At 36.4% G+C, this 21,186-nt stretch overlaps 5 protein-coding genes across 12 annotated transcripts; 3 read left to right on the forward strand and 2 right to left on the reverse strand.

Moving 5' to 3' along the window:
* The first annotated feature begins 921 nt into the window (after window positions 1–921).
* On the forward strand, window positions 922–2,311 carry LOC124299640 (cytochrome P450 4C1-like). Its single transcript, XM_046752908.1, has 6 exons — window positions 922–932; window positions 1,113–1,216; window positions 1,301–1,407; window positions 1,486–1,579; window positions 1,894–2,086; window positions 2,182–2,311. The coding sequence occupies exons 1-6, from the start codon at window positions 922–924 to the stop codon at window positions 2,204–2,206; spliced, it is 534 nt and encodes a 177-aa protein (XP_046608864.1). The 3' UTR covers window positions 2,207–2,311.
* Window positions 2,312–5,955: 3,644 nt separating this feature from the next.
* LOC124300395 (solute carrier family 35 member G1) lies at window positions 5,956–9,624 on the reverse strand. Its single transcript, XM_046754463.1, has 2 exons — window positions 9,392–9,624; window positions 5,956–8,149 (listed from the first exon to the last, which is right to left on the reverse strand). The coding sequence occupies exon 2, from the start codon at window positions 8,145–8,147 to the stop codon at window positions 7,101–7,103; it is 1,047 nt and encodes a 348-aa protein (XP_046610419.1). The 5' UTR covers window positions 8,148–8,149; window positions 9,392–9,624; the 3' UTR covers window positions 5,956–7,100.
* Window positions 9,625–10,229: 605 nt separating this feature from the next.
* On the forward strand, window positions 10,230–12,864 carry LOC124300979 (polymerase delta-interacting protein 2). Of its 4 annotated transcripts, none has more exons than XM_046755538.1 (6): window positions 10,231–10,459; window positions 10,717–10,872; window positions 11,141–11,240; window positions 11,326–11,667; window positions 11,939–12,144; window positions 12,308–12,864. In XM_046755538.1, exons 1-6 carry the CDS (start codon window positions 10,362–10,364, stop codon window positions 12,417–12,419), a joined length of 1,014 nt encoding a protein of 337 aa, XP_046611494.1. In that variant the 5' UTR covers window positions 10,231–10,361; the 3' UTR covers window positions 12,420–12,864. The 4 variants fall into 4 exon arrangements, with proteins under 4 accessions (XP_046611495.1, XP_046611496.1, XP_046611494.1 ...); XM_046755537.1 differs by having other exon boundaries at window positions 10,232–10,471; XM_046755539.1 differs by lacking the exon at window positions 10,717–10,872 and having other exon boundaries at window positions 10,230–10,471.
* Window positions 12,865–13,554: 690 nt separating this feature from the next.
* On the forward strand, window positions 13,555–19,018 carry LOC124300978 (bleomycin hydrolase). 3 transcript variants are annotated; one of them, XM_046755535.1, is made up of 4 exons: window positions 13,555–13,702; window positions 15,468–15,781; window positions 15,934–16,761; window positions 17,303–19,018. In XM_046755535.1, the coding sequence occupies exons 1-4, from the start codon at window positions 13,693–13,695 to the stop codon at window positions 17,516–17,518; spliced, it is 1,368 nt and encodes a 455-aa protein (XP_046611491.1). In that variant the 5' UTR covers window positions 13,555–13,692; the 3' UTR covers window positions 17,519–19,018. The 3 variants fall into 3 exon arrangements, with proteins under 3 accessions (XP_046611491.1, XP_046611490.1, XP_046611492.1); XM_046755534.1 differs by having other exon boundaries at window positions 13,580–13,702; window positions 15,465–15,781; XM_046755536.1 differs by lacking the exon at window positions 13,555–13,702 and adding an exon at window positions 14,200–14,394.
* Window positions 17,712–21,119, reverse strand: LOC124300981 (uncharacterized protein F58A4.6). Of its 3 annotated transcripts, XM_046755542.1 has the most exons (4): window positions 20,889–21,119; window positions 20,807–20,844; window positions 19,833–19,947; window positions 17,712–19,581 (listed from the first exon to the last, which is right to left on the reverse strand). In XM_046755542.1, exons 2-4 carry the CDS (start codon window positions 20,824–20,826, stop codon window positions 19,318–19,320), a joined length of 399 nt encoding a protein of 132 aa, XP_046611498.1. In that variant the 5' UTR covers window positions 20,827–20,844; window positions 20,889–21,119; the 3' UTR covers window positions 17,712–19,317. The 3 variants fall into 3 exon arrangements, with proteins under 3 accessions (XP_046611498.1, XP_046611497.1, XP_046611499.1); XM_046755541.1 differs by lacking the exons at window positions 20,807–20,844; window positions 20,889–21,119 and adding an exon at window positions 20,017–20,800; XM_046755543.1 differs by lacking the exons at window positions 20,807–20,844; window positions 20,889–21,119 and adding an exon at window positions 20,220–20,341.
* Between the last annotated feature and the right edge of the window lie 67 nt (window positions 21,120–21,186).

Genomic DNA, 21,186 nt, shown 5'->3' on the forward strand with positions numbered 1-21,186 from the left:
GTTTTACTTTGTTAGTTGAAACATGATAAAAAGGTAAAAAACTGAAATTGTACCCTTGATTGTTTCGAATATTTTTCTATTTACGATTCACTGGAGAAAGAAATGACGTATATGTTATCGCGTAAGTTTAATAACAGAAGACAAGCATTGTAATCATTAACAATCATAATATGTATATGCGACCAATTAGATGTATCGTTGTAGCATCCCACACATATTGTATATCGTAAGATCCGTACGGAAGAACCTACGCTCGCACTATCCTTGTACCCTAACAATAAATCGGTAAAATCAAATCATGTACAGGAAAAAGTGACGCGGCACTAGAATCTTCACACTCTGTAATATCAACTTTAATTACGTAATAAATCACAAGATTATAAACTAAAAGTTGATGCTGGTCGGGGAAACTGCAACAGAAAGATTAAATATCATCAAGTTATGTAGTTATTTTGTAGTATCAATCACACGCAGTTGATTTCAATCATCGTACATCATACATCATACATAGTATTAAAGTTCAAAACCAAAGTTTGGATGTCCGGATGTTCAGACAGATTTTCGTCAACTCCATTGATAAATAATCTCATTTCGAGTTATTATAACTGATTCTACGTCCATAAAGCAGCTAAAAGTGATTGTGAAACAGAGGTAGGTGATGATTTTGTGGTTATATTTGAGAATTGGCGAAATTTTTTTCTTCAAAATTGCATATACAATCAGGCTGTGAAGCCCTTTTTCGTGTTTGAGATACGTGGACTTCGATATTTGGATACATACACGTCAACGTCGAAATCTACCAGGGCACCCCCTTAAGGGGTTACATCCGGTCGTAGCGTCGAAGCACTAGCATAACTTTCACAATTTGTGGAAATTCGATATCGGCTTTACGCGAAAACATTCTTAAAAGATTGAGCTATAATGGTATGCAAGTAGAAACAAATCGATTTTCGAACAGCTGCTACCAGATGTGACCCATCAATATATTACAGCACGGTTCACATTATTCATCTGCACTCTCTGAGAGAATCATTGTTTCGAATTGTAGAATGGAACTTTTGACAATAGCCGCCTGCGTCGTGGTCTGCGCAATATTCTATTTTGTGGCGAAGCTTGGGAATAAATGTAAGAACGCTAGACGATGTCTCCAAATTCGAGGGACCGCCAAGCTGGCCCATTATCGGAAGTGCCCATTTATTTATCGGAGGTGGAGAAGGTGAGCATCGGTGTTTTCTCGTAACCCTCGACTTTCAATTCATAGACAAACTCCTTCCGTACCTATATTTTTTAACGATTACAGCCATTATCAACAGGCAGCGAGAATTTGAGAAATTGTATTCCAAGCCGTATGGAATGTTTTTGGGCAACGACGTATACTTCGTGACGAGCAATCCTGACCAAATAAAGGTAAAGTACCTTCGTATAACGGCCATCCAGCCTTGAGAGTGAAATATTGAGTGGTGAAGACTCAGTTCGTCGCTACAGGTGATATGCCATAATCCGAAGACTATCGAGAAGGCTGACAAGTTTGTGGATTTGTTTCGACCGTGGTTGGGTTCAGGATTACTCACTGGTCCCGGTGAGTTACGTGTGATGTTTTGAACCTCAAAATACCCAAGTTACGGATCAAACAACGCAATGATAGCCTACTGCAAAACTTATCTTACTATACTTATATAATTGTCGGATTTCCGAAAGAAACATTCGAACAATGGAGCACGGCATGTGGTATCAGCGACTATTTTTTAAGAGGCAATGCCATTTTTGAAGCGTACATCCTATGTCATTGAGAGTATCAGTTATCACGCGTCTTTGCAATCACCACAAGTGTTACAGTCGTTTCGCAATCTCATCGCGACCATCGTGCGATTCGACGATATTTATTTATTCCAGCGTCGATATGGAGAGTTCACCGAAAGCTGATTCAGCCAACGTTCGACGTTCAGTTCGACGATTCTAAACTCTTTCCTCGAAGTATTCGTCGCCAAGGCTGTGATATTGATCAACCGAATAGAGAATCATGTAGATTAGCCAGAATTCGAAGTCCAGAAATACTTCGCGATGTGCACGTTGGACACAATCTGTGGTACGTTAGCTAAAATGACTACAAAAATATTTGTCCAATGTTCGCTGAAATTTGCTTTGGTGAATGATTGCAAGTAGAAATTTCTCATATCTCAGGGACAGCGATGGGTGTGGACTTTGAAGCGCAGACGAAGGATGATTGTCGATATGCAGAAGCTATACGATCGTGAGTCAATCGTACTTCTAATCAGAGTTGAAATCCAGTGATCTAGCTCTTATCGAATTGTTATAAATCAGATTCGTTTTCATGACCACCAATCCGAATCGTATTAAAAGACGGATTGCGTGACACGAAAATCAATGATAATTAATCTTTCCATAGTTTGAAACCATATTGACGGATGGATTTGGTTTCTTTTCATTTCTTTTTGTTTGAATTTTAACGCAATTGCAATTCGATTTATTCTGTAATATATACAATTCCGTGTCTACCCATTTTTATTCCATTCCTTTGTACAAATTTATAGTCTCAACTATAAGCACTCTCATAGTTTTCTATTGGTTTCTTTTTTAATCCAGTTCCATCCGTTACGAAAAATTCCGAATATTTCTGCCAATTGATTTAGATTGATTTTTGCAATATGCAATGTGTTTTCTGGTGAACTCCGGTTAGAAATAAATATCAATCGATTTTAATATAATTAGATCTCTTTTCGTTTACTGGGGGAACTTCTGTGCGCAAACGGGCTATGCGCAGTTGAGGGAGTTTCGGAACTTTTTTCGTGCCCCAACCACATTGAACTCGAGTTTTGATAGACAAAAAACACCATCGTGCCGACGGACTCTGTAAACTAAGCGAAACGAATATAAGTGAACACAGAGCTAATTAACTTTCATATCAATATCACCACGAAAGGAAAAAGTGTACGAGGAACTACACGAAATGTGATAAAAGAAACTCTGCCTCTATTTCCAATCTTTCCCATGATCCTTCGAAAAGTGATGGAGGATTTGAACATAGGTCCGCAAGTTTTCATTGTTCAACGTATTCAACTTTTCTGACCCGTCAGAGTCGTCTAACTTTACGCAAAATCTCCGCATTTTTCATTCAGCTATTATCGTTGTTGCAGGTGAGAGTACTTTGCCAAAAGGAAGCACAGCTGTTATCGACCCGCGAAATTATGTCGGTAAAGCAAATAATGATATTGACAATTGTAGCATTTTATGTTCACGATGTAATATATTGTATAACTCACCAAAATATAATAGATTGTCGTAATATATTTTCGATCAAAAAACGTGGGGAAAGTTTGTCCAGCATAACGCGTGCTCACAGCTCGAGGACAGAACTGAATCGTTGAAACTAATTTTAAATATTATAACATTAATTTCAGGCTAGAAGTACGATATGATGGCAACGAAGATATTAATCGCAATAATTCTACGAAGATACATTCTCGAGAAGGATGATATTGTATCAGTGAGAAACATCAAATTTGAAATGGAATTTCTGCTTAGTTTTGATGTAGATCCGATCACATTGCAGATTGAGAGACGGGTGTGAAGGCTGAAAATCTGAACTCCGCGGGTTCATATTTAGGAATGAGAAAATCATGAGGCGAATAGAATAACTTCGCACACTGTCGTACATTACTCATTTATTCTTAAAATCGGAGTGCATTTGAGCACAAAACAATTGATAGAACGCAACTTTTACGTGTCACAATACTTGAGCGGGGGTAAAGCAACTAAAATGACCGATTGATAGAAGAACCAAATTATTGAATTTTCAAAGACGCGAAAATCTAATTCGTAGAATTATCGTAATGTAGAAAATTCAAGTACAGAAAATTGTAAATATAAAAAATCGAAAACATCGAAATGTCAAAACACAGATCTTCCCATTTTCACAGGAAACAGCAACGGGTTTTTTATTCATCGATTTTTAAATGATCAACAAAATTTACTGAATATTCCAACGGGTTCAACTGCTTGTGTCACGTTTTTCAAATTCTTCATATGGCCATTTCATCGACATAAATCAATACATGAATGAAGTAAGATTGAATTCCATTGTTTATCTTTGGTTTGGAACCAAATTCGTTACAATTTGCGTAAATCGTAACAATTTCACGTAGGTATTGGGGTATTGGCGTGAGGAGAAAAATGACACACGTATGTTTCGAATCGAGAAATGTCATTTATTGTGTAGGTACAATAATCACTAGCTAAGTACCTTTTCCGTACGATGGATAATTGAATGAATAAGTAAAAATAATGCAATTTTTGCCGTGTTTAACTGCATTACACTCGAAATAGCAGAAAAGAATGAATATCGAATTGAACAACATGATCGAAAGAATAATTACAGAATCTTTACAAATGTTCAAGTCATTGTAGCCTCGTGATTTTATACATATAATCACAGAGTCTTTAACATTATAATCAGCGTGGTGGTGCCATGCTTAAGATTGCGCGGCAATTGTAAGGATCAGTAAAATTAATCAACAACTTCACTCGAAAACTATTAATTCCAAACATTGTATGATCTGCTCGTAATGTAAGGTCGAAAATTTCGACATTGTCTATACAAAAATTTATCTAATATTACATTAATCAAGTTTTCTTTCGTTTATAATTTTGTACACATATCTATAATAATCAGCATCTTTGGTGAAAAATTAGGAAGCCTAAGTAGGTGTTATCTTATCTATTAGAATTTTTTCTTATTTTTCTCCATCGCACTTTTTGGTGGCACCATTTCACAATATGTCTATGCTTTAGTATTATTTAGGAAAAATGTCGACTAGACAGACTTAATACAAGTTATTCGACAGTACACAAAAAAAAAAAAAAAAAGAGTTATGCGATTGATCAGTTGTGACCATAAAAATATGAATAAATGAGTTTTTAAGCCATTATGAAATCGCATAACTGAACATTTTCGTAAAATAATCTATGCTCGACTTTACATATAGTATGAATATATATGAAATTGCACTTCAAGTACATTAACTACATTGAAAAAAAGGTAGACAATTTTTTATCGTGTATTTACATCTTCATGATTTATGGAAGCGATAATAAGCGGAAGCTGGAAAAACAAATTCGGGCACGTAAGTGAATTTATTATATAAATAGAAAACCTACTGTTTGCACATCTTTGTTAATAAAAAATATATAATCAATCTTTTAATAGATCTGCTCACACTCGGTGTTATACATACGTGCAGCTTGATATCTCTATTTTATCATTTGGTAAACTAGTTGTAATTATAATCCGCTCCATTCTTACAACAGAGAAATTACACATCTATATGCATTATTGTTCGTGCATTATTATTCGTTAATGACTAATAGTATCAATTCAGTAAAGCATACGAAATATAATTTATAAATATTGATCATCATTTTTACGTACAAAAATCAGCCAACGTGACTGTAGCGCATTCTTGCACTGAGAAAAAAATTTATTAAGCCTAAAAATAATTTCTTTGACTTGATTCGATAAAATCAGATAATTTTGCGATTCAAGTGACCACCCCTCAGTTAAAACAACAGTATTTATGCATCAATTCGGATGTTGTACATTTTCCAGTTATATGCATTTCGAGGAAATGAATATTTTTTCATCGGATTGAGCTAATACTCTTTATGCGTGAAGTTTGGTTGAATGAAGCAACTCAGTTTCATCTGTAAAAAATTATGTCTTCGATCATCGATTATGTTCATTCAAAAGTGCTAAATTATTAAAGGTAATAAACGGTGATTGGCGAAAATACTTGTGTAATTGCTAAATGATATATTTGGTTTAATGTGATAATCGTCAGACGAAATCAATAATTATTTGAATAGAAGAAATTTATACTGATTTTAGTAAACATCAGAACAATTTTTCATTTTCTATGATATTGCACTATAACTAGTAAGAAAAATTCCAGCGTTTTATTGTTTTGAAGGAAAGTTGTGTCGTTAAAAATCGAGAATAAAGTCTTGAAGCCAACTTCGAAAGCTAGCGATTGTATATTACACATATCCACAACAAACTGATATCTGGCTTTACAAAATGTATATTATTTCTCTGGAAAAAAATCTTGGTCTCTTCTTTTGATACTCTTCTGATTTTTCGATATATGTGTTTCGTGTTAATGAACCATAATGATAATTCATTCAAAGTAACTTCAAACATGTTTATACCTCAGCGGCCTTCGCAGTTGATAAATTTGGATTCGTGTGATTTTAGTAACCACATATAACGTAATATATTATTGGATTATTCAATTTAAATAGCAAATTCGTCGTTGTAATTCAAGTTTGGTTTATAGAATTAAATACGCATTGACTAAAAAATTTTCTACGTTTTCACAATGAGGCATAGATCTCTTTGCTGAGGATATCATACTAATAAACCAACGTATTCAATACTCTGACTATACGAGTATTAAAAAATTACTCGAATTTTTCTATCATAAACTTGAATACAAAGTTGTTTGACGCAAGAATAAATAAGGTGTCACTATAAATAATTGTTTGCTCAGGACGACAGAAAACAATCTTCTTCGACAACTTTTTTCTCATTGTCAGTGTACTAATCACTTTGTGTCTTATTTGTTCGTTTTTTTTTTTTTGTTTCTTTTTCGTTTTTCCCCAAGTTCGTATTGGGTAACATATAAAGAAGCTGTAGTACGTTTTTGAGACAAAAATCTTTTACTTCAATATATCGACCCAGCATTAGTACTTGAAAAAATTGCTCGAATTACGTGTCAAAAATGCACCACTTATTTTTATACTACATTAAGTTACAGCACAAGAAAATCTAAAGAATAGTAAGTATATCGACCCAATCACAGTGTACTGTAAGTAAGCTTTTGAGAATTTAATAAAAGAAGCAAAGCATATTAGTCATATATGTACGATTTGAATATACAAGGAAACTCAAATTATCAATATCATAAATTGGTACACCTCCTTAGTTTCAAATGAAAAAGAACAAAAAATATAATAATACTTGTATTACTTTCAAAAATCATTTTGCCTCGATACTTTGGTATAGATTATTTTAAATGAATAGAACTTCAAACAGCTAGAATGCCGAGTGATTTTTTCATGTTGGAAGTTTCAGGCAACGAGAGAGCCCACTTTCTCAACCCCGTGAGCAAGACAGAACTGGTAACTAAAATAGCTCCTCCGACCGAATATCTATTCGGTATTTCGTTAAAAAATAGCACCTGCCAGAAGAATGCAAATACTATGTCTGCCGATCTTGCAATCGCTACAGGCCCTGCCTGTTCCATTTGTAAAGCTAAGGTTAATAAGATTTGTCCGCCGAAGCTGAATAAGGCTAATGCAACCACTAGTAGCCTGTCTGTCCCGCAGCGTGGCAAACATAGCGCGCCTATTGCCCAAGTAACAACGATCGTTTGAATCAGTGCGAATGAGCCAAAGTTTGTCATAATCACTGAAAAATGAAGCCCCTTCAATGCGCGCAACAGTACATAGGCATTCGCGCCAAATAATGTGGCTGAAAAGGCGGCGACAGCGCCCCAAAGTTCAGCATTTTCAGTTTCTACGTGATTATCCGTCAGAGATTCGACAGTGTGTCCAAAAATTAGCGGAGGTCGCGTTATCAGGACAACGCCAATTAAAGTTAGGCAAATTGTTATAACATTAAATATGCCGCAAGGCTCTTTCAAAAAAATTCTGGCAGATATAGCTACAAATACTGGAACAGAAAATACGATGACGGAAGCATCTGCTAAAGGCATGTGTCGAAAAGCATAAAAACTTAGCATAAGTCCCGTTGTCCCGACAAAACTTCTCAGCAGCAACATTATCCTACGACCTTTTGGAAAAGGATGCTCCCCTTTATATATTACAATAGGTATTGCTGGTAGCAGCACACCTACAAATCTGAACGCTGCTAGTTCCATTGGATTTACGTCCACAAGGCCCTTTACTATCACACTGCATAGTGAGAAGAATAACGACGACAGCGCCGCCAACATCAAGCCAAGGTATGGACAAGACCGGCATCTGGAGACTGAAAAGTTTCTCCGACGATTCGTAGTCTCGCAGTCGCTGTCGCCGTCTACCAAATGTTGAAGCTCCAAGTGTTCAGTCATTCCTGTTGCAAAGTTAAAACAGCCCTTAGTTATCGAAATTAATTAATTCCAAATTTTCAGGTATTGGAGCACCAATCAATGACTGAAACGGAAAATGAGAGCAAAATGATCTGAAATTCATAGCACATCAAAACCGAAATCAACTGATAAATGGGAAGTCTGGCTGCAAACTTTCCGTAAGATTTTCCCTGAGTCTGAATAAATTGAAACTGTAAATGAAATCAAACATTGAATAGTATCGAAACTGTTCAAAATTTTTATCTAGACAGGGTCCGTTAGTCACAAGTTTTTTCCAACAAACAATGAAGGAAATTCATGATAAAATTTCAAAATAAAACAAATACTGTTGTTATAAAAGTGTCGAGACAGCAAAAATCTATAACACATTGTTTTCTTTTATTCTGAATGGATCTGTGATCTGCACAAATCATGTTATCTAGCATGATATAGATTAAAGTTTTATTATGAAGTACACTCTCGACTACGTGCTCATGATGGCATATTCATTAACAGTTGATAGTGGATAGCCAATCTAACAAGCTTATATAACATTACTCGGGATCAAAATCACTTGAGTACTGCTTAATGTATTTTAATCGCTGTCCCATGTCATAAATTTAAAACAAAATACTGTACCTAATATTATGGAATACAGCAAATATTGACATATAAGTAGAAATGAAAATCTTAACTATTTTCGGAGATTGTGTCATTGAGCGGAAATACATTTTAACTATGAAAATAAATTTACAAATATCTTCCAAAGCACCAAGGTTTATATTTATTCACTTTGCTTATCTACACCGTTACTCACGTACGTATCAAATTGAACATTCTCAATCACCTATGAGTGCACATTTCAAGATATGTCAACATTATCATGTAGTACTCAAATTTCGGATGCTAAACGATGTTTATCGGTTTTTTTTCCTTTGTTTCCTCAATTTTTTCGTCGAAAGATTGCACGAAAGTTTGGATAGCGAATTGTAACAATATTTCGAACATTATTGTTGTTTGTTAAATGGAAGAACAAAAACCGAATGAAACTACCTTACTTTGCTGACAGCAAAGTTGAATGAGATAACCTAGTAAGTAATTATCAAATGTTCGCTTTCTCTAAGAAAAACAAACGGTTTGAATGATATTATTGCAACAAAACGCTGCAAATATTGACACTAAAAATAGATATTATTAAACCGTCACGGGGATAGAATGCTACGAATAGAATATTGATCCAAACTTACCGGTTATGAAGAAAAGAAGAAGGTATTCGATGATGTCCGAAGTCTACGAACGGACGAATTTGAAAAATACCAATTGTTCACCGATAAATTAGCACCGCTTTCCCAGGGAGATATTGCGAAGAAGTTAATCATCGCATGGTTATATCGAGCTATCGATCAGCTGAATATCCAAAAATGCTGTTTGCTGGACGCCATTTTTAAAGCTTTCGCTGGTTTCGCCACTGAACACGGTCTTATAGACAGGTCTGGGAACTCCAAGCCCCTTCCTATATAACGCAGCGTGACCGTCTTGCGCTCCGTCTTGAAGCCTGTGTTTCTCGATTTGTGCACCAAAGACCAGAGCGCTACAATCTCCGAGGGCGGTGTGTGCGTACTAAGTAGGCCTCTCCCTCACTAGCACTAGCGGCGAAAATTCACAACATCAGCTTCATTTTCGAGCACGGTTTTACAGCCGGAGTGGCCAGACCTGTCTATAAGTCCGTGCCACTGAACTACAGGTTTTGCCCTGGATGTAATATTTGGTAGGAGACATGTGTCCGCGTTACAAAAGTAGACCACACTCTGATAGGAAGTTTGTTGTTCCAATAGCGCCACCTGGAGCGCTGATTTTGTACGTTGCACTGCGCCTGATGGCTGGCAACACCAAATAAATCATCAGATCCCTACAGACGTAAAATGTTAATGCCTTTACGGGTAAGAAAGCCCAGGATTTCCCAAATGCAAAGCACAAAGCACAGATTTATAGAGCGACCGAATTGAGAACAGTTTGAACACCAGTGTGGAAAACCTTGAAAAGATATCACATAATCACTCTCGGACAACCGGCAAGGGTGACTGCCTTTTGAACTGTCAAAAATAGTCGTCTGATTTCCCGCAACTTTCCACTCACGCGTGCTAAATCGTCTAAACAATTGAAAGTGTTCCGGTCGCGTTCTGCTTTTTTTCGATATCAGAGTATTTTTTGTCCAGTATGAAGTTTGTACATAATATTTTGAGCAGAAATTTTCGTAATTCACTACTAGAAGTATCATCAAAAATTATCGTCCTTCCAAATGCCTCATACATCAGGTCCGCAATAGAGTTACGTAAATGAAAATATCCCCTAACCTATAAAATAGATTTTGTGGTTATCTTTACCGATTTACCAAAAACTCTGAACTCAGAATCATTCGGTACCACGTGAAAATCTGCTGCAGCTCGTTATGATTTCCGGCTCAAATCGGCATTGATCCGTTTATAATTTTTTTAAAATAGACCTGTACGCACCGATGTTTATGTATGAACAGTAGCTAACCTTGTGCTGAAATATTTTCAATTCGTTTCAGGCTCTCGGAGGTTGGAAAATTAGAAACACCTAAATTGCAAGGGAAATATGAAACGGGACAACTCATTTTTCATCGAGTATTCGGGTACCGTGGTGTAGTTTTGTTTCCTTGGCTCGCACGAGTTTACGACAGGGATGTGCCTAGCAAGAAAGAAGGGTAACGACAATCCCTGTTTCCGTTGTTAAGAAAATCATATTATGCAATTGCAGTTCAAACATTACCATAATGATGCATTTTAAGAACAACTTGTTATTTCACAACTTCAGAATTGTCTGAAATTTAGTAAACCATCGTACAGCATTAACGAAGTTCTATTTTCCAAATTCAACTACTTAAAAAATATTTTGGAGATACAAAACATTGACTTTAATTTTGAAGGTTCGTTAATTCTCAATTTCAGCCTCATTTCTTACTTTTATTGCAGATCTGATGATGGAAAGTTTACCAGTGTGAGCAAAGAAGTTAAAGGGAGAATGCATACTTTCTATCAAGTCCTAATCGACCAGAGGGATTGTCCTTACATCGTAAGTCGCTAACTCAAATTATTTCTCTTTTAAACTGCTTTTGAAATTGAATAATCTAACATGTGACACAATCTATTTCTCCAAGAGAGCACAAACAGAGGCCGTCACATTTTTGGGAAATCACGAAAGTAGTCGTAGTCTGTACGCAATTCCTGGGTTGGACTATGTTGCACATGAAGATATATTGCCATACTCTACAAACGAGAAAGCAGCATTGCAGCACGAGTTGTTTGACAAATTTTTAGTCTACCACCAAGATAGAGACCCACCATTTATAGCACAGGAAACACTAAGGGCATGGCAGAAGAAGAATCATCCCTGGTTAGAGTTATCCGACGTTCACAAAGAGACCACAGAAAATATCAGAGTCACAGTAATACCCTTTTATATGGGATGCAGAGAGAGCCAAACAACCGCTGTATATTGGGTAAGTGATAACTAATACTGTAAAAATTGGAAAGTTCGATAGCTGCAGTTGATTACCGTAGATAGAAAAAAATCCCAAAGCATCAAAAAAAAGTTTGACAAACTCAGTAGAATTTTGTCTGGTTTCATATTCATAGCATCCATTTTTACTTGCGTCTCAGATGTACTGAGATACTGAACTTTGATAATCAGGCCAAGTAAGAAAATTTTTGAAATAAAAATTGAATGATCGTATTTATCATGCAACAAAATGCTTACTCTGGTTGATTCAGTGGCGATATTGTATTCGCTTGGAAAATTTGGGGGACATGAGCGTGCAACTTCGAGAACGACATTGGAGAATATTCAGTTTGTCAGGAACTCTAGAAACTGTGAGAGGGAGAGGAGTTGTGGGTCAAGAACCGGTCTTGTCAAAAACCTTACCAGCTTTCCAGTACAGCAGTCATGTTAGTTTGCAGGCTCCCAGTGGCCACATGTGGTAAGTCGACGATACGCGTGAATATATGTATCTTATTCCTGACCGTTGCAAGTGTGTCTGAATGATATTCTATACTTTCATACTATCGAAAAATTTTCTATGATATTTTATTTCCCACATTTTTCGAACCTAAGGTCGTAATTTTTTCGATATTCCAATTTAGGGGTACGTTTAGAATGGAACGGGAAGACGGTTACGCGTTTGATTGCCGAATACCTCCGTTCTCTTTAGAATCTAAGAGTGAAGAACCACCAACTCCGAATGCTGACTTGTAAGCAACAACGGTTACCCATACTAGGTATATGACTATAAAAAAAAAATCGAACTCGAAAATAAATGTTGATGTTTGCTGCTTAGAGCATGACAAATTCCGCATAATGGCTCCCATATTGGGTAGTTAATTGAAGTTCTGTGAATCACACCCCCCTGTGAATATTATTTGTATATATTATTGTATTTAAGAGATGAAAAATGAATCAATATTCTTTATTCTTAACCAGTGATTGAAGATTGAGAAAAAACTAACACGAAGCTCATAACTCAAATCATACATCACAAAATTTTGTCCACAATACCCACCAATACGACACACTGTCTAACAATTCAGTATGAATACAACAATATTCGTAAACCCTAAATTTTTTAAATCTCATTTTTAGTGGCATAACAATTGTAACATGTCATCAGTACTGGTATCTCAATAAAATTAATAAGACTTGAGTCATTGATCTGGATTAAATGTATACAAATTACCTATCATCGTTCATTATGAAAGGATTTCAACCTCATCAGTCAACTGAAGTTTTCGACTGAAACTTTTTCTACTTTTTATGTCTAATTTGTTGTCTGCGCATCACAGCCGTTTGAAATTGACCAATCCGGTAGCATCCGATGACTCAGAACTCAACTGGCGGATCGTCATACGCTCGGGAGCTGTTTTGAATTGGTTCTAGCGCTCAAATACTACCGGATTGGCCAATTGCAAATTGTTGTAAATCACAGATTTTCATGAGAAATACATTGGTAGCATATGGAGCAATATCCTGAGACATCCTGCTACCTGTACTGTACCATCAGTCAATGATGAGTGTAATTAGCACATTTTCGTAGTACATTAAATCTGTGCGTTTGAAATTTGCGCGTCGTGTGACAGTCGCGTTCCTTCTGAAACCAAGGTCTCTACATAGGTATATATATATCCTAGAATAGACGATTACAATGATTTAGATTTATAATTTTCGCTTTCTTCTGCAATCTCTGTTAATACCAGTAGTAGAAATCATTAAAATTTATTCCGACCAAAGAATGAGGTCAAAAGCCACGCATACTTTACACTGATATCATACTTTATTTACCTCAACTCGGCGAAACCATCGATAGAATCTCGATCTAGTTCCTCGCCCGGTCACCAGAGGCAGTAGTCTCGTCTCGCGCCGCGTCGCCATCGCCTTTCAACAATCAGCTGGACTATACGATACTCCGGCGCGTTTCGTTTTAGCTGCCACTGTTTCTCGGGCGTCGAAGAAATCAACTCGTAATTGCCGAACGATGGTTGCCTGTAAGTAAACCTCTACCTCAACTCGAAAATATATTATTTAACCTAGATACTTGCGTACGCGTAGAGTTTTTCCACTAAATTCATTTAGCCAACAATCTGATACAAACTGCATTTGTATTCAAACTTGTTGTAACAATAGCGGTACTTGTAGTTACGAGGGATTTCATATCGCTATACTGTAAGAGGCGACAACACGAGTGGGTGGTTTTTTTTTTTTTTTTTTGCTGAGTCATTTTACAGGCAATGTTCTATGAAATTCCCCGTGAAAAAATGTCATTTATACACCATAAAATACTTTGAAACAGACCCAGACGTTTATTTGCGACTCGTATCTCATCAAACGTTGTAAATGCAATTTTAATAGAGGTTAGTATATGACGTAGCTAAATAGGTCAACTCTGGGCTCAGCTGGAGAGCTGTCAGTTTGACCAATCGGGCGGTATGAGGGAAGAATTGAGGCGGACGGGTCGGGGCGGGGTGGGAACAAAGTGTTTTGACAGCTGCCCGGACTTTCGACGCAGAGGACACGCTCCTATCTTGCTGATGTCATTCCTCAAATTCATAATATTATTCGACTTATCGTTGGATGTACCCGCGATACTCTTGACGATTCGTTTACACTGTTATACCAAATATTTCTACTTCGTTGCACCTAATATAGCCCCTTTTTATTTATACATATGGATCAAAATGTACGCTATCTTTTGTTTTCTCTACTGCCATTGCTTATTAAGACAAAACTCTTTCCTCAGATACTGTTATTGAGAATTTTCTTTTCGCAACAACAGGGCAAGCGCAAGGGAGTGAAAAAAGGCTTAAACGCGCGATTTTGTATGCAATTCTGACCATAAACACTCCAATACATTGCCATCTGTTGCAGAAATGAAGAAACGGCATAATATTAGTCAATTAATAGAATGCTGACACAGCGAAACACTAAACATGAATCACTGTTTTGCAACTATTGAGTCAGCAATGAAGTTAAATTTTCGAAATATCAATTTTGTTTTTACTTTATTACAGTTCACTGAATTTGGGGCAATCCTGAAGTCACGTAGTAACGATTTTTATTGAAAATGCTTTGCAAAGTTAACATCGCAAATTTAAACCTTATAAAACTACTCAATCATCGGTAACTGAATACAGTACCTCTTTGTATGCATTGACTGAAATGAATCAAGGTCTGCCTACATTCATAGTATGGTTTTCTATTAGAAATGTGCCAGAGCAGCTGTGGTGATCAGTAAAAATACATAAGAGAAAGTGGCTTCGCCTTTAAACATACTTGTTCAGTTTGTATATCAATATACATACGCTTGTATTATTTCACCCTGCATTAATATTAACTAAATTGATATATTTATAAATTAATTGCGTATCACGATAATTGACTTGAGTACCTCTACAATGTTTCCAATTATATTTAGTTGGTAAGCCATATCGCGAACCAAAAAATTAAACTAATCAAATTCCCCAGCCACACCTTGGAAACGAGCTCAGTTGGTCAATCTGTACAATTATTCGTAACTTGAATCGTATTTTATAACAAGCTTGCAGTTAGTATGATGCAGCTTATATCCATCTATGTGAAATGCACAGCAATAGGATAAACAGTTTTCTACAAGTATAATCACGTTCTTTCAATTTAAGCAAGTGACTTTGGGTTTGATGATAATAGAGGATTTGGAACTATGAACAGATACATGTTGATCTCATGTTTAATCTTATTGAGCTCAAGTAATCAAGTACCATCTTCTTCAAGCAGCAAGGGCTCTCACTCCGGACATAATCAACGAACTGCGCAACAAGTTTTACGAGAATGAGAAAAATGTTTTGGCTCAAAACGTATGCACCAAAATCGATCCTCTCGAGGCATGCATGTCTCGTAAGTACATCGAAGAGGCTCAACATGTCTTCAACCACAAAGTCGAGTTGGAAGGAAAGCCGATTACAAATCAGAAGAACTCTGGACGTTGCTGGATTTTTGCCACTCTGAATGTTATGCGAATTCCGTTTATGCAACAGCACAACTTGGAGGAATTTGAATTTAGTCAGGGATACTTATTTTTCTGGGATAAGGTACAGTTTGCAGAAAGTTTTAAGTTTTGTTTTAAAAATGGGGTCAACAATTTTAATCCAAACATTTCCAATTAAAAACGTTGTACCAAAGTAGTGAAAGCATTGGATGAAAGCTGTTGGTTGATGCATACAAGAATGTAACTTAATTTCAGCTCGAACGATGCAATTACTTCCTACACAACATGGTGAAGGCAGCTAGGTCAGGAGAATCAGTGAATGGCCGGCTAGTGTCATGGCTTCTACACGACCCAACATGCGACGGTGGTCAATGGGACATGATTGTGAATCTCATAAACAGACACGGTCTTGTTCCAAAGAAGCTGTTTCCAGAATCATTTAGCTGTGAGTCTACCATGCGTATGAACAGCCTACTGAAAAGTAAGCTCAGAGAATTTGGAAAAGCTTTGCGAGACATGATTGCTAGCGGAGCGTCAGATGCCGATTTAGAGAGTCAGATCATTGAGCAAATGACAGTGATATATAGAATCATTGGTATCTGTCTAGGTATTCCCTCAGAGAAATTTACGTGGGAATACTACGACAAGACAAAAAATTACAATTGCATTGGACCGATAACACCGGTTGAGTTTTATGAAAAATATGTCAAGCCAAGCTTCAATGTCGACGACAAAGTCTGCTTAGTAACTGATCCCCGGCCAACAAATCCATATGGCAAACTCTACACGGTTGATTACTTGGGAAATGTTGTCGGTGGACGATCAACAATATACAACAATCAACCTGTCGAGTTACTGATGAACCTCTGCGCCGAAAGCATAAAGCAGAACGAACCAGTATGGTTTGGCTGTGAGGTCGGCAAACGGTTTGCTATGAAACAAGGCATTCAAGATCTGGAGGCGCACGATTTCAAACTAGTATTCGGGACAGATGTTCAAATTGGTCTAACCAAGGCGGACAGATTACTATATGGAGATTCTATGATGACTCACGCGATGGCATTTACTGCAGTCTCTACCGATGTAAGTCTCGATTCGTTTGGTCAATTTCTGCAGTCAGTTGTTAAAATGCGTCTCGCCAAAGCACTCCCTATTTGTTCATTCCTTACTGTTTATTTAACACATGCCACGAGGAGATAAAAATTGTCACTTATCTCAGTGGGTATTTTTATTCTGGTACACTGCGACATGAAATAGTAACATGATTCCGAGTTATGCAGAATAGCCAACGTTTACCATGTAGATGGCTTTTAAACCTAATTTTATTTATAACTGCAATGTATATGCACTACGCATATAATGAAGCATATCATTTGCGTAGTGTCATTATAAGAAAATTGATTTATATCATTTTGTATCACATTGTGCTGCAATAACCTTTCAACCAATTCGATCCCTTTACTTGCAATCTCATACTATTTTTTATTATGAGTTCTAAATTTTTCAACTGTAACGTGTTACTATCACCGTTGTCATTATGTTCGAAGATATCTGCAAAGTCGATAATTGTATCAACTTTGCTGAAAACACGATCGTCATGTAAATCAGTTTATTATTATTTCAGGCAAACGGAAAGATCAAGAAATTCCGAGTTGAAAATTCGTGGGGAGATGAACGTGGTGAGAAAGGTTATCACGTGTTATCTGCGGACTGGTTTTCAGAATTTGTGTTTGAAGTAGTTGTGGATAAAAAATATGTGCCTGATGACGTTATGGCTGTGTTTCAACAAGAGCCCACTGTTCTACCGGCATGGGATCCTATGGGGACTCTTGCACAATGATAAGCGCTTTTCAACAAGTACCAGAAACAATTTATTCTTATAGATGAGATAAAGTTCAATATTAGGGCTGTTCTGGAGTCGATTTCAACACACATTCACACACATAAAATAATATCCCAGTATCTCAGTATAGTACATATATTATAAAGCTTCAAACTAATTTTAATCCTAAGAATACTTTTTCTCTTTCAGAAGATTGGTAAAAACTTGCATATGCTGTAAGCACTTAGCTCGTGTTTTCACATCGTGCTTTCAACTCATCGCTCGCATATTAAAATCACTGAACACCTATTACTCTTTCAGAATCTCCTTGATAGGGCAGAATTTTTATGTATAATCTGACATCGACTCCATCCCTGCCTGAGGGACAGACACTCCTTTACTAGCAAAAAATTTCACGTTTGATTACAAAGCTGGAGTGATCAAAAAGCGTAAATAAACCCTGGCAAATACTTTTTATATTTAAATTGCGTAACAGTACTAGACAATAGGTGGCAAAAATATCAACTTGAAAAAATCTAGACGTACTTTATAATTTGGACGCTCACATTTCATGAAAGGTGCAAATAATTTTCTAATAGATCAGATTTTACTGCCTCCTACCTTCTGCTCTATTCATGTGGAAAATGAATCGAATTTTCTGCTGGTCCAAGTCTTTATGTCCCTTGATAAGTGCATAAATGAACTGCACGTGATGGTGTCATCAAGAGTAATGTCTCAGCAAGTCAATTTTTTATAACAATTGCTCACCGTTTATTCTTAGAGATTTAAGAAAACATGTATAAAATATGAAACAAATATACGTAGCCATTTGTGTACACCTTTGGTGAGTAGCTAGGCTTGTTAAGTGAAGTCATGTTGCTAGTCATTGACCAAAGATAGATTGTCAAAGTATGCCCAATATTGAAACCGCGACCGATTGCACACAAAATTACCAAAAATAATCACATCTAATCATAACTACATTGTTTCTGTTTGACCAATTGATGGATTACGTTGATGAATTCGTGGACAGATATTTGTCAAATCAATTAAACCTTTCTTGCGCTACTATATTTTATGTGTATGCAACATGGGATTAGGTGAAACTGAACAAAAATTCAAATACACTGGTACGAACCAAATAATATAATATGTACTATGATAAAACATTATTTACGCTATGACAAGAATATTTCAAATAGATGAAGGAACATTATAAATCTTATTCTTTTATAAGAAAATTAACCTACATTAGAATCAGAACTACACAGCAAAATATGATTTGCGAAATTTAATGTACGATTCGAATTTCAGCAGTAATTGTCAATTGGGGAATTATAGGATTTCTAAAAGACAGACACAAGTTAGTAATTTAATAATAAAAACGAATAAAAAAATCTACCAAACCTTATGTACATACATCATCTAACAATAAGTGTTGTGTTGTGTTTATTAATTATAATGAATCAGTTTGTAAAATTATTTTTTCCCCCAATAAACTCTCCATCAGTCATATAATATCTTGAATGAAAAGTACAGAAACAATTTTAAGTAGGTATCCCAAAAATATGACTGAATATCTACTCATTTCAGATCTCTGTATGGTAAAGATGATGAAATGAAAAAAATATGCGACTTAATTTCCGACTTGCAAATTATGGGTTCATCCAACTTTTTCAGTATCAGAGCTCACAAGGATAATTGAAAAACTGACTGAAGTGATAATTAAAATCTGCCTGTTATTTTTCATGAGTAGTTTATTTACAAATATACAAAGTTAATGGTTGGAACCAAAGTCCAACATCTACCAACGTGTGCTAAGGTTTTCTTAATTGTCGTTTAACTTTATAAGTATATTGAAGTTTCGCCCAGACTCCTTTGCACATGTTTTGTAAACGTATGTCTTTTTTATCTATACTCAATCGATAAGTTTCTCGAACTATGTTCTTTGAAACCCTGAGATATCCACGTTGCAACAAACTCAATGCAGCCCACAATTTGCATCTGGCTACTAATAGCGCATCTCCTAAACGCAGCGCCAACTGCAGTTGCCTAACAGATATTTTTCCAGCCATCTCAGCCTGAAAATTGTATATAATATCAAATATAGGTGGTAAATAAGAAACATCAAATTAGTACAAAAAATTGGGTCTGACTCTCTTATGCCAAGGATATATGTACATACATACAATCTAATTTGCTGATACAAAACTTTGAAAATTTACAAAATTTTAGGTTTTCGATGTAATATTGATGGATTGTGGTAGATTTAAGGTGAATCCTTGCACAGGCCTCGCCCATCATCATACATTAAAATCTAACTTCATCTTACACAATGTTCAAATGTTTCTCCTAGTGCAGAAAATCCTCCTCCAAGAGTCGACAACCAGGACATAGCATGGTCAAGTTCTCTTCGTTCCAAGGCCATTTGGGTAATTCTTTCATTCCTAAATTTAATTCAATTACTATGGTTAAACTCGTTGTAAATTTATTAGGAGGCATTTGCAAATACTTGCCATTTGTAGTCAAGATATTGTACTTTAGGCATCCGTAGTTTAATATAAATAACGAAAAGTGAATTTTCATGTACTTTAGATTTGTAGTATTCTCGCCACATATTCAGTGACGATTGACGATAATAACTTGATCTTTTCATTGTGTAAGCATACTTTGATACTAGATATGAATTTAAACCACGTCGATTCAGTTTAAAACATACATATTTCAATTCGTTGTTTGCGCTGTCTGGCCTTGCATAATCTTTGCTACAACTGCTAATATGACTCGGAGCAACGATTAAATTGTCAAAAATATTATTATTCGCATAAACAATTATACGAATTTCCGAAATTTCCATTTTCAAACACTGGCCTATAAAATTAGTACGATTGAAATAATTTATCGTCAAGTACGCAGGAGTTGAAGTTTTTTTTTTTTTTTTTTTTTTATATTCGGAACGAATGTATTGAGCAGCAAGTTTTGCAGGTTAAGTACCAAGTGGAATGTACAGAGTGAAGAAAAAATAACCGCCTCAATAGTGATTTGAGATGTAAGGTGACGATTATTGGTAATGCCAAACAAAACCAAACCGACACTAGTTACGTTAGATTTTCGGACGTGATTTATATTCCACGAACAATAAAGAATGGAATGACAGGTTATGTAGGGTTCGTGGGGTTCGTGTACGGAACTAGTGTCCCGAAAAACATTCACATCGTAACGTAGAGAAAAGACCGAGCAGACGAATAATTCGATAATGAGATACCGATGCGAATTGACAGATATGAATGAGACGGCAAACCGTACCTAGTATCGCCAATGGTCATTACATTTGCCGCAGGCGACGGCAAAAACCGAAATCGAAGGCATGTCGAATATTGTCGAAGCCGAAGCTTAGAGCATATATCTAAGAGCCGTAGTCGCGAAGCGAGGCGACACGCGGCCGAATGGCGCGTGACTGAACTATAAAAGGGGGGGGGAGCCAATCGGAGGCCGCCGAAGGCGACACGCCTCCGGTATCAGCCAATGGGAGACGCTCGGCAAACGATTCGGTTCGAGGGATTAATCGGAGCAACGTGGGACAATTGAAATCTGTATTTCGCGAACGTTATAACACAAAACTATGAATAGTACGCCGTCTAAATCGGAAATGAGAATAATAAAATTATCGGACTCCAGACCCGGCC

This window comes from Neodiprion virginianus, chromosome 3 (genome assembly GCF_021901495.1).
Source record: "Neodiprion virginianus isolate iyNeoVirg1 chromosome 3, iyNeoVirg1.1, whole genome shotgun sequence".
In the NCBI taxonomy this organism is placed as follows: domain Eukaryota; kingdom Metazoa; phylum Arthropoda; class Insecta; order Hymenoptera; family Diprionidae; genus Neodiprion; species Neodiprion virginianus.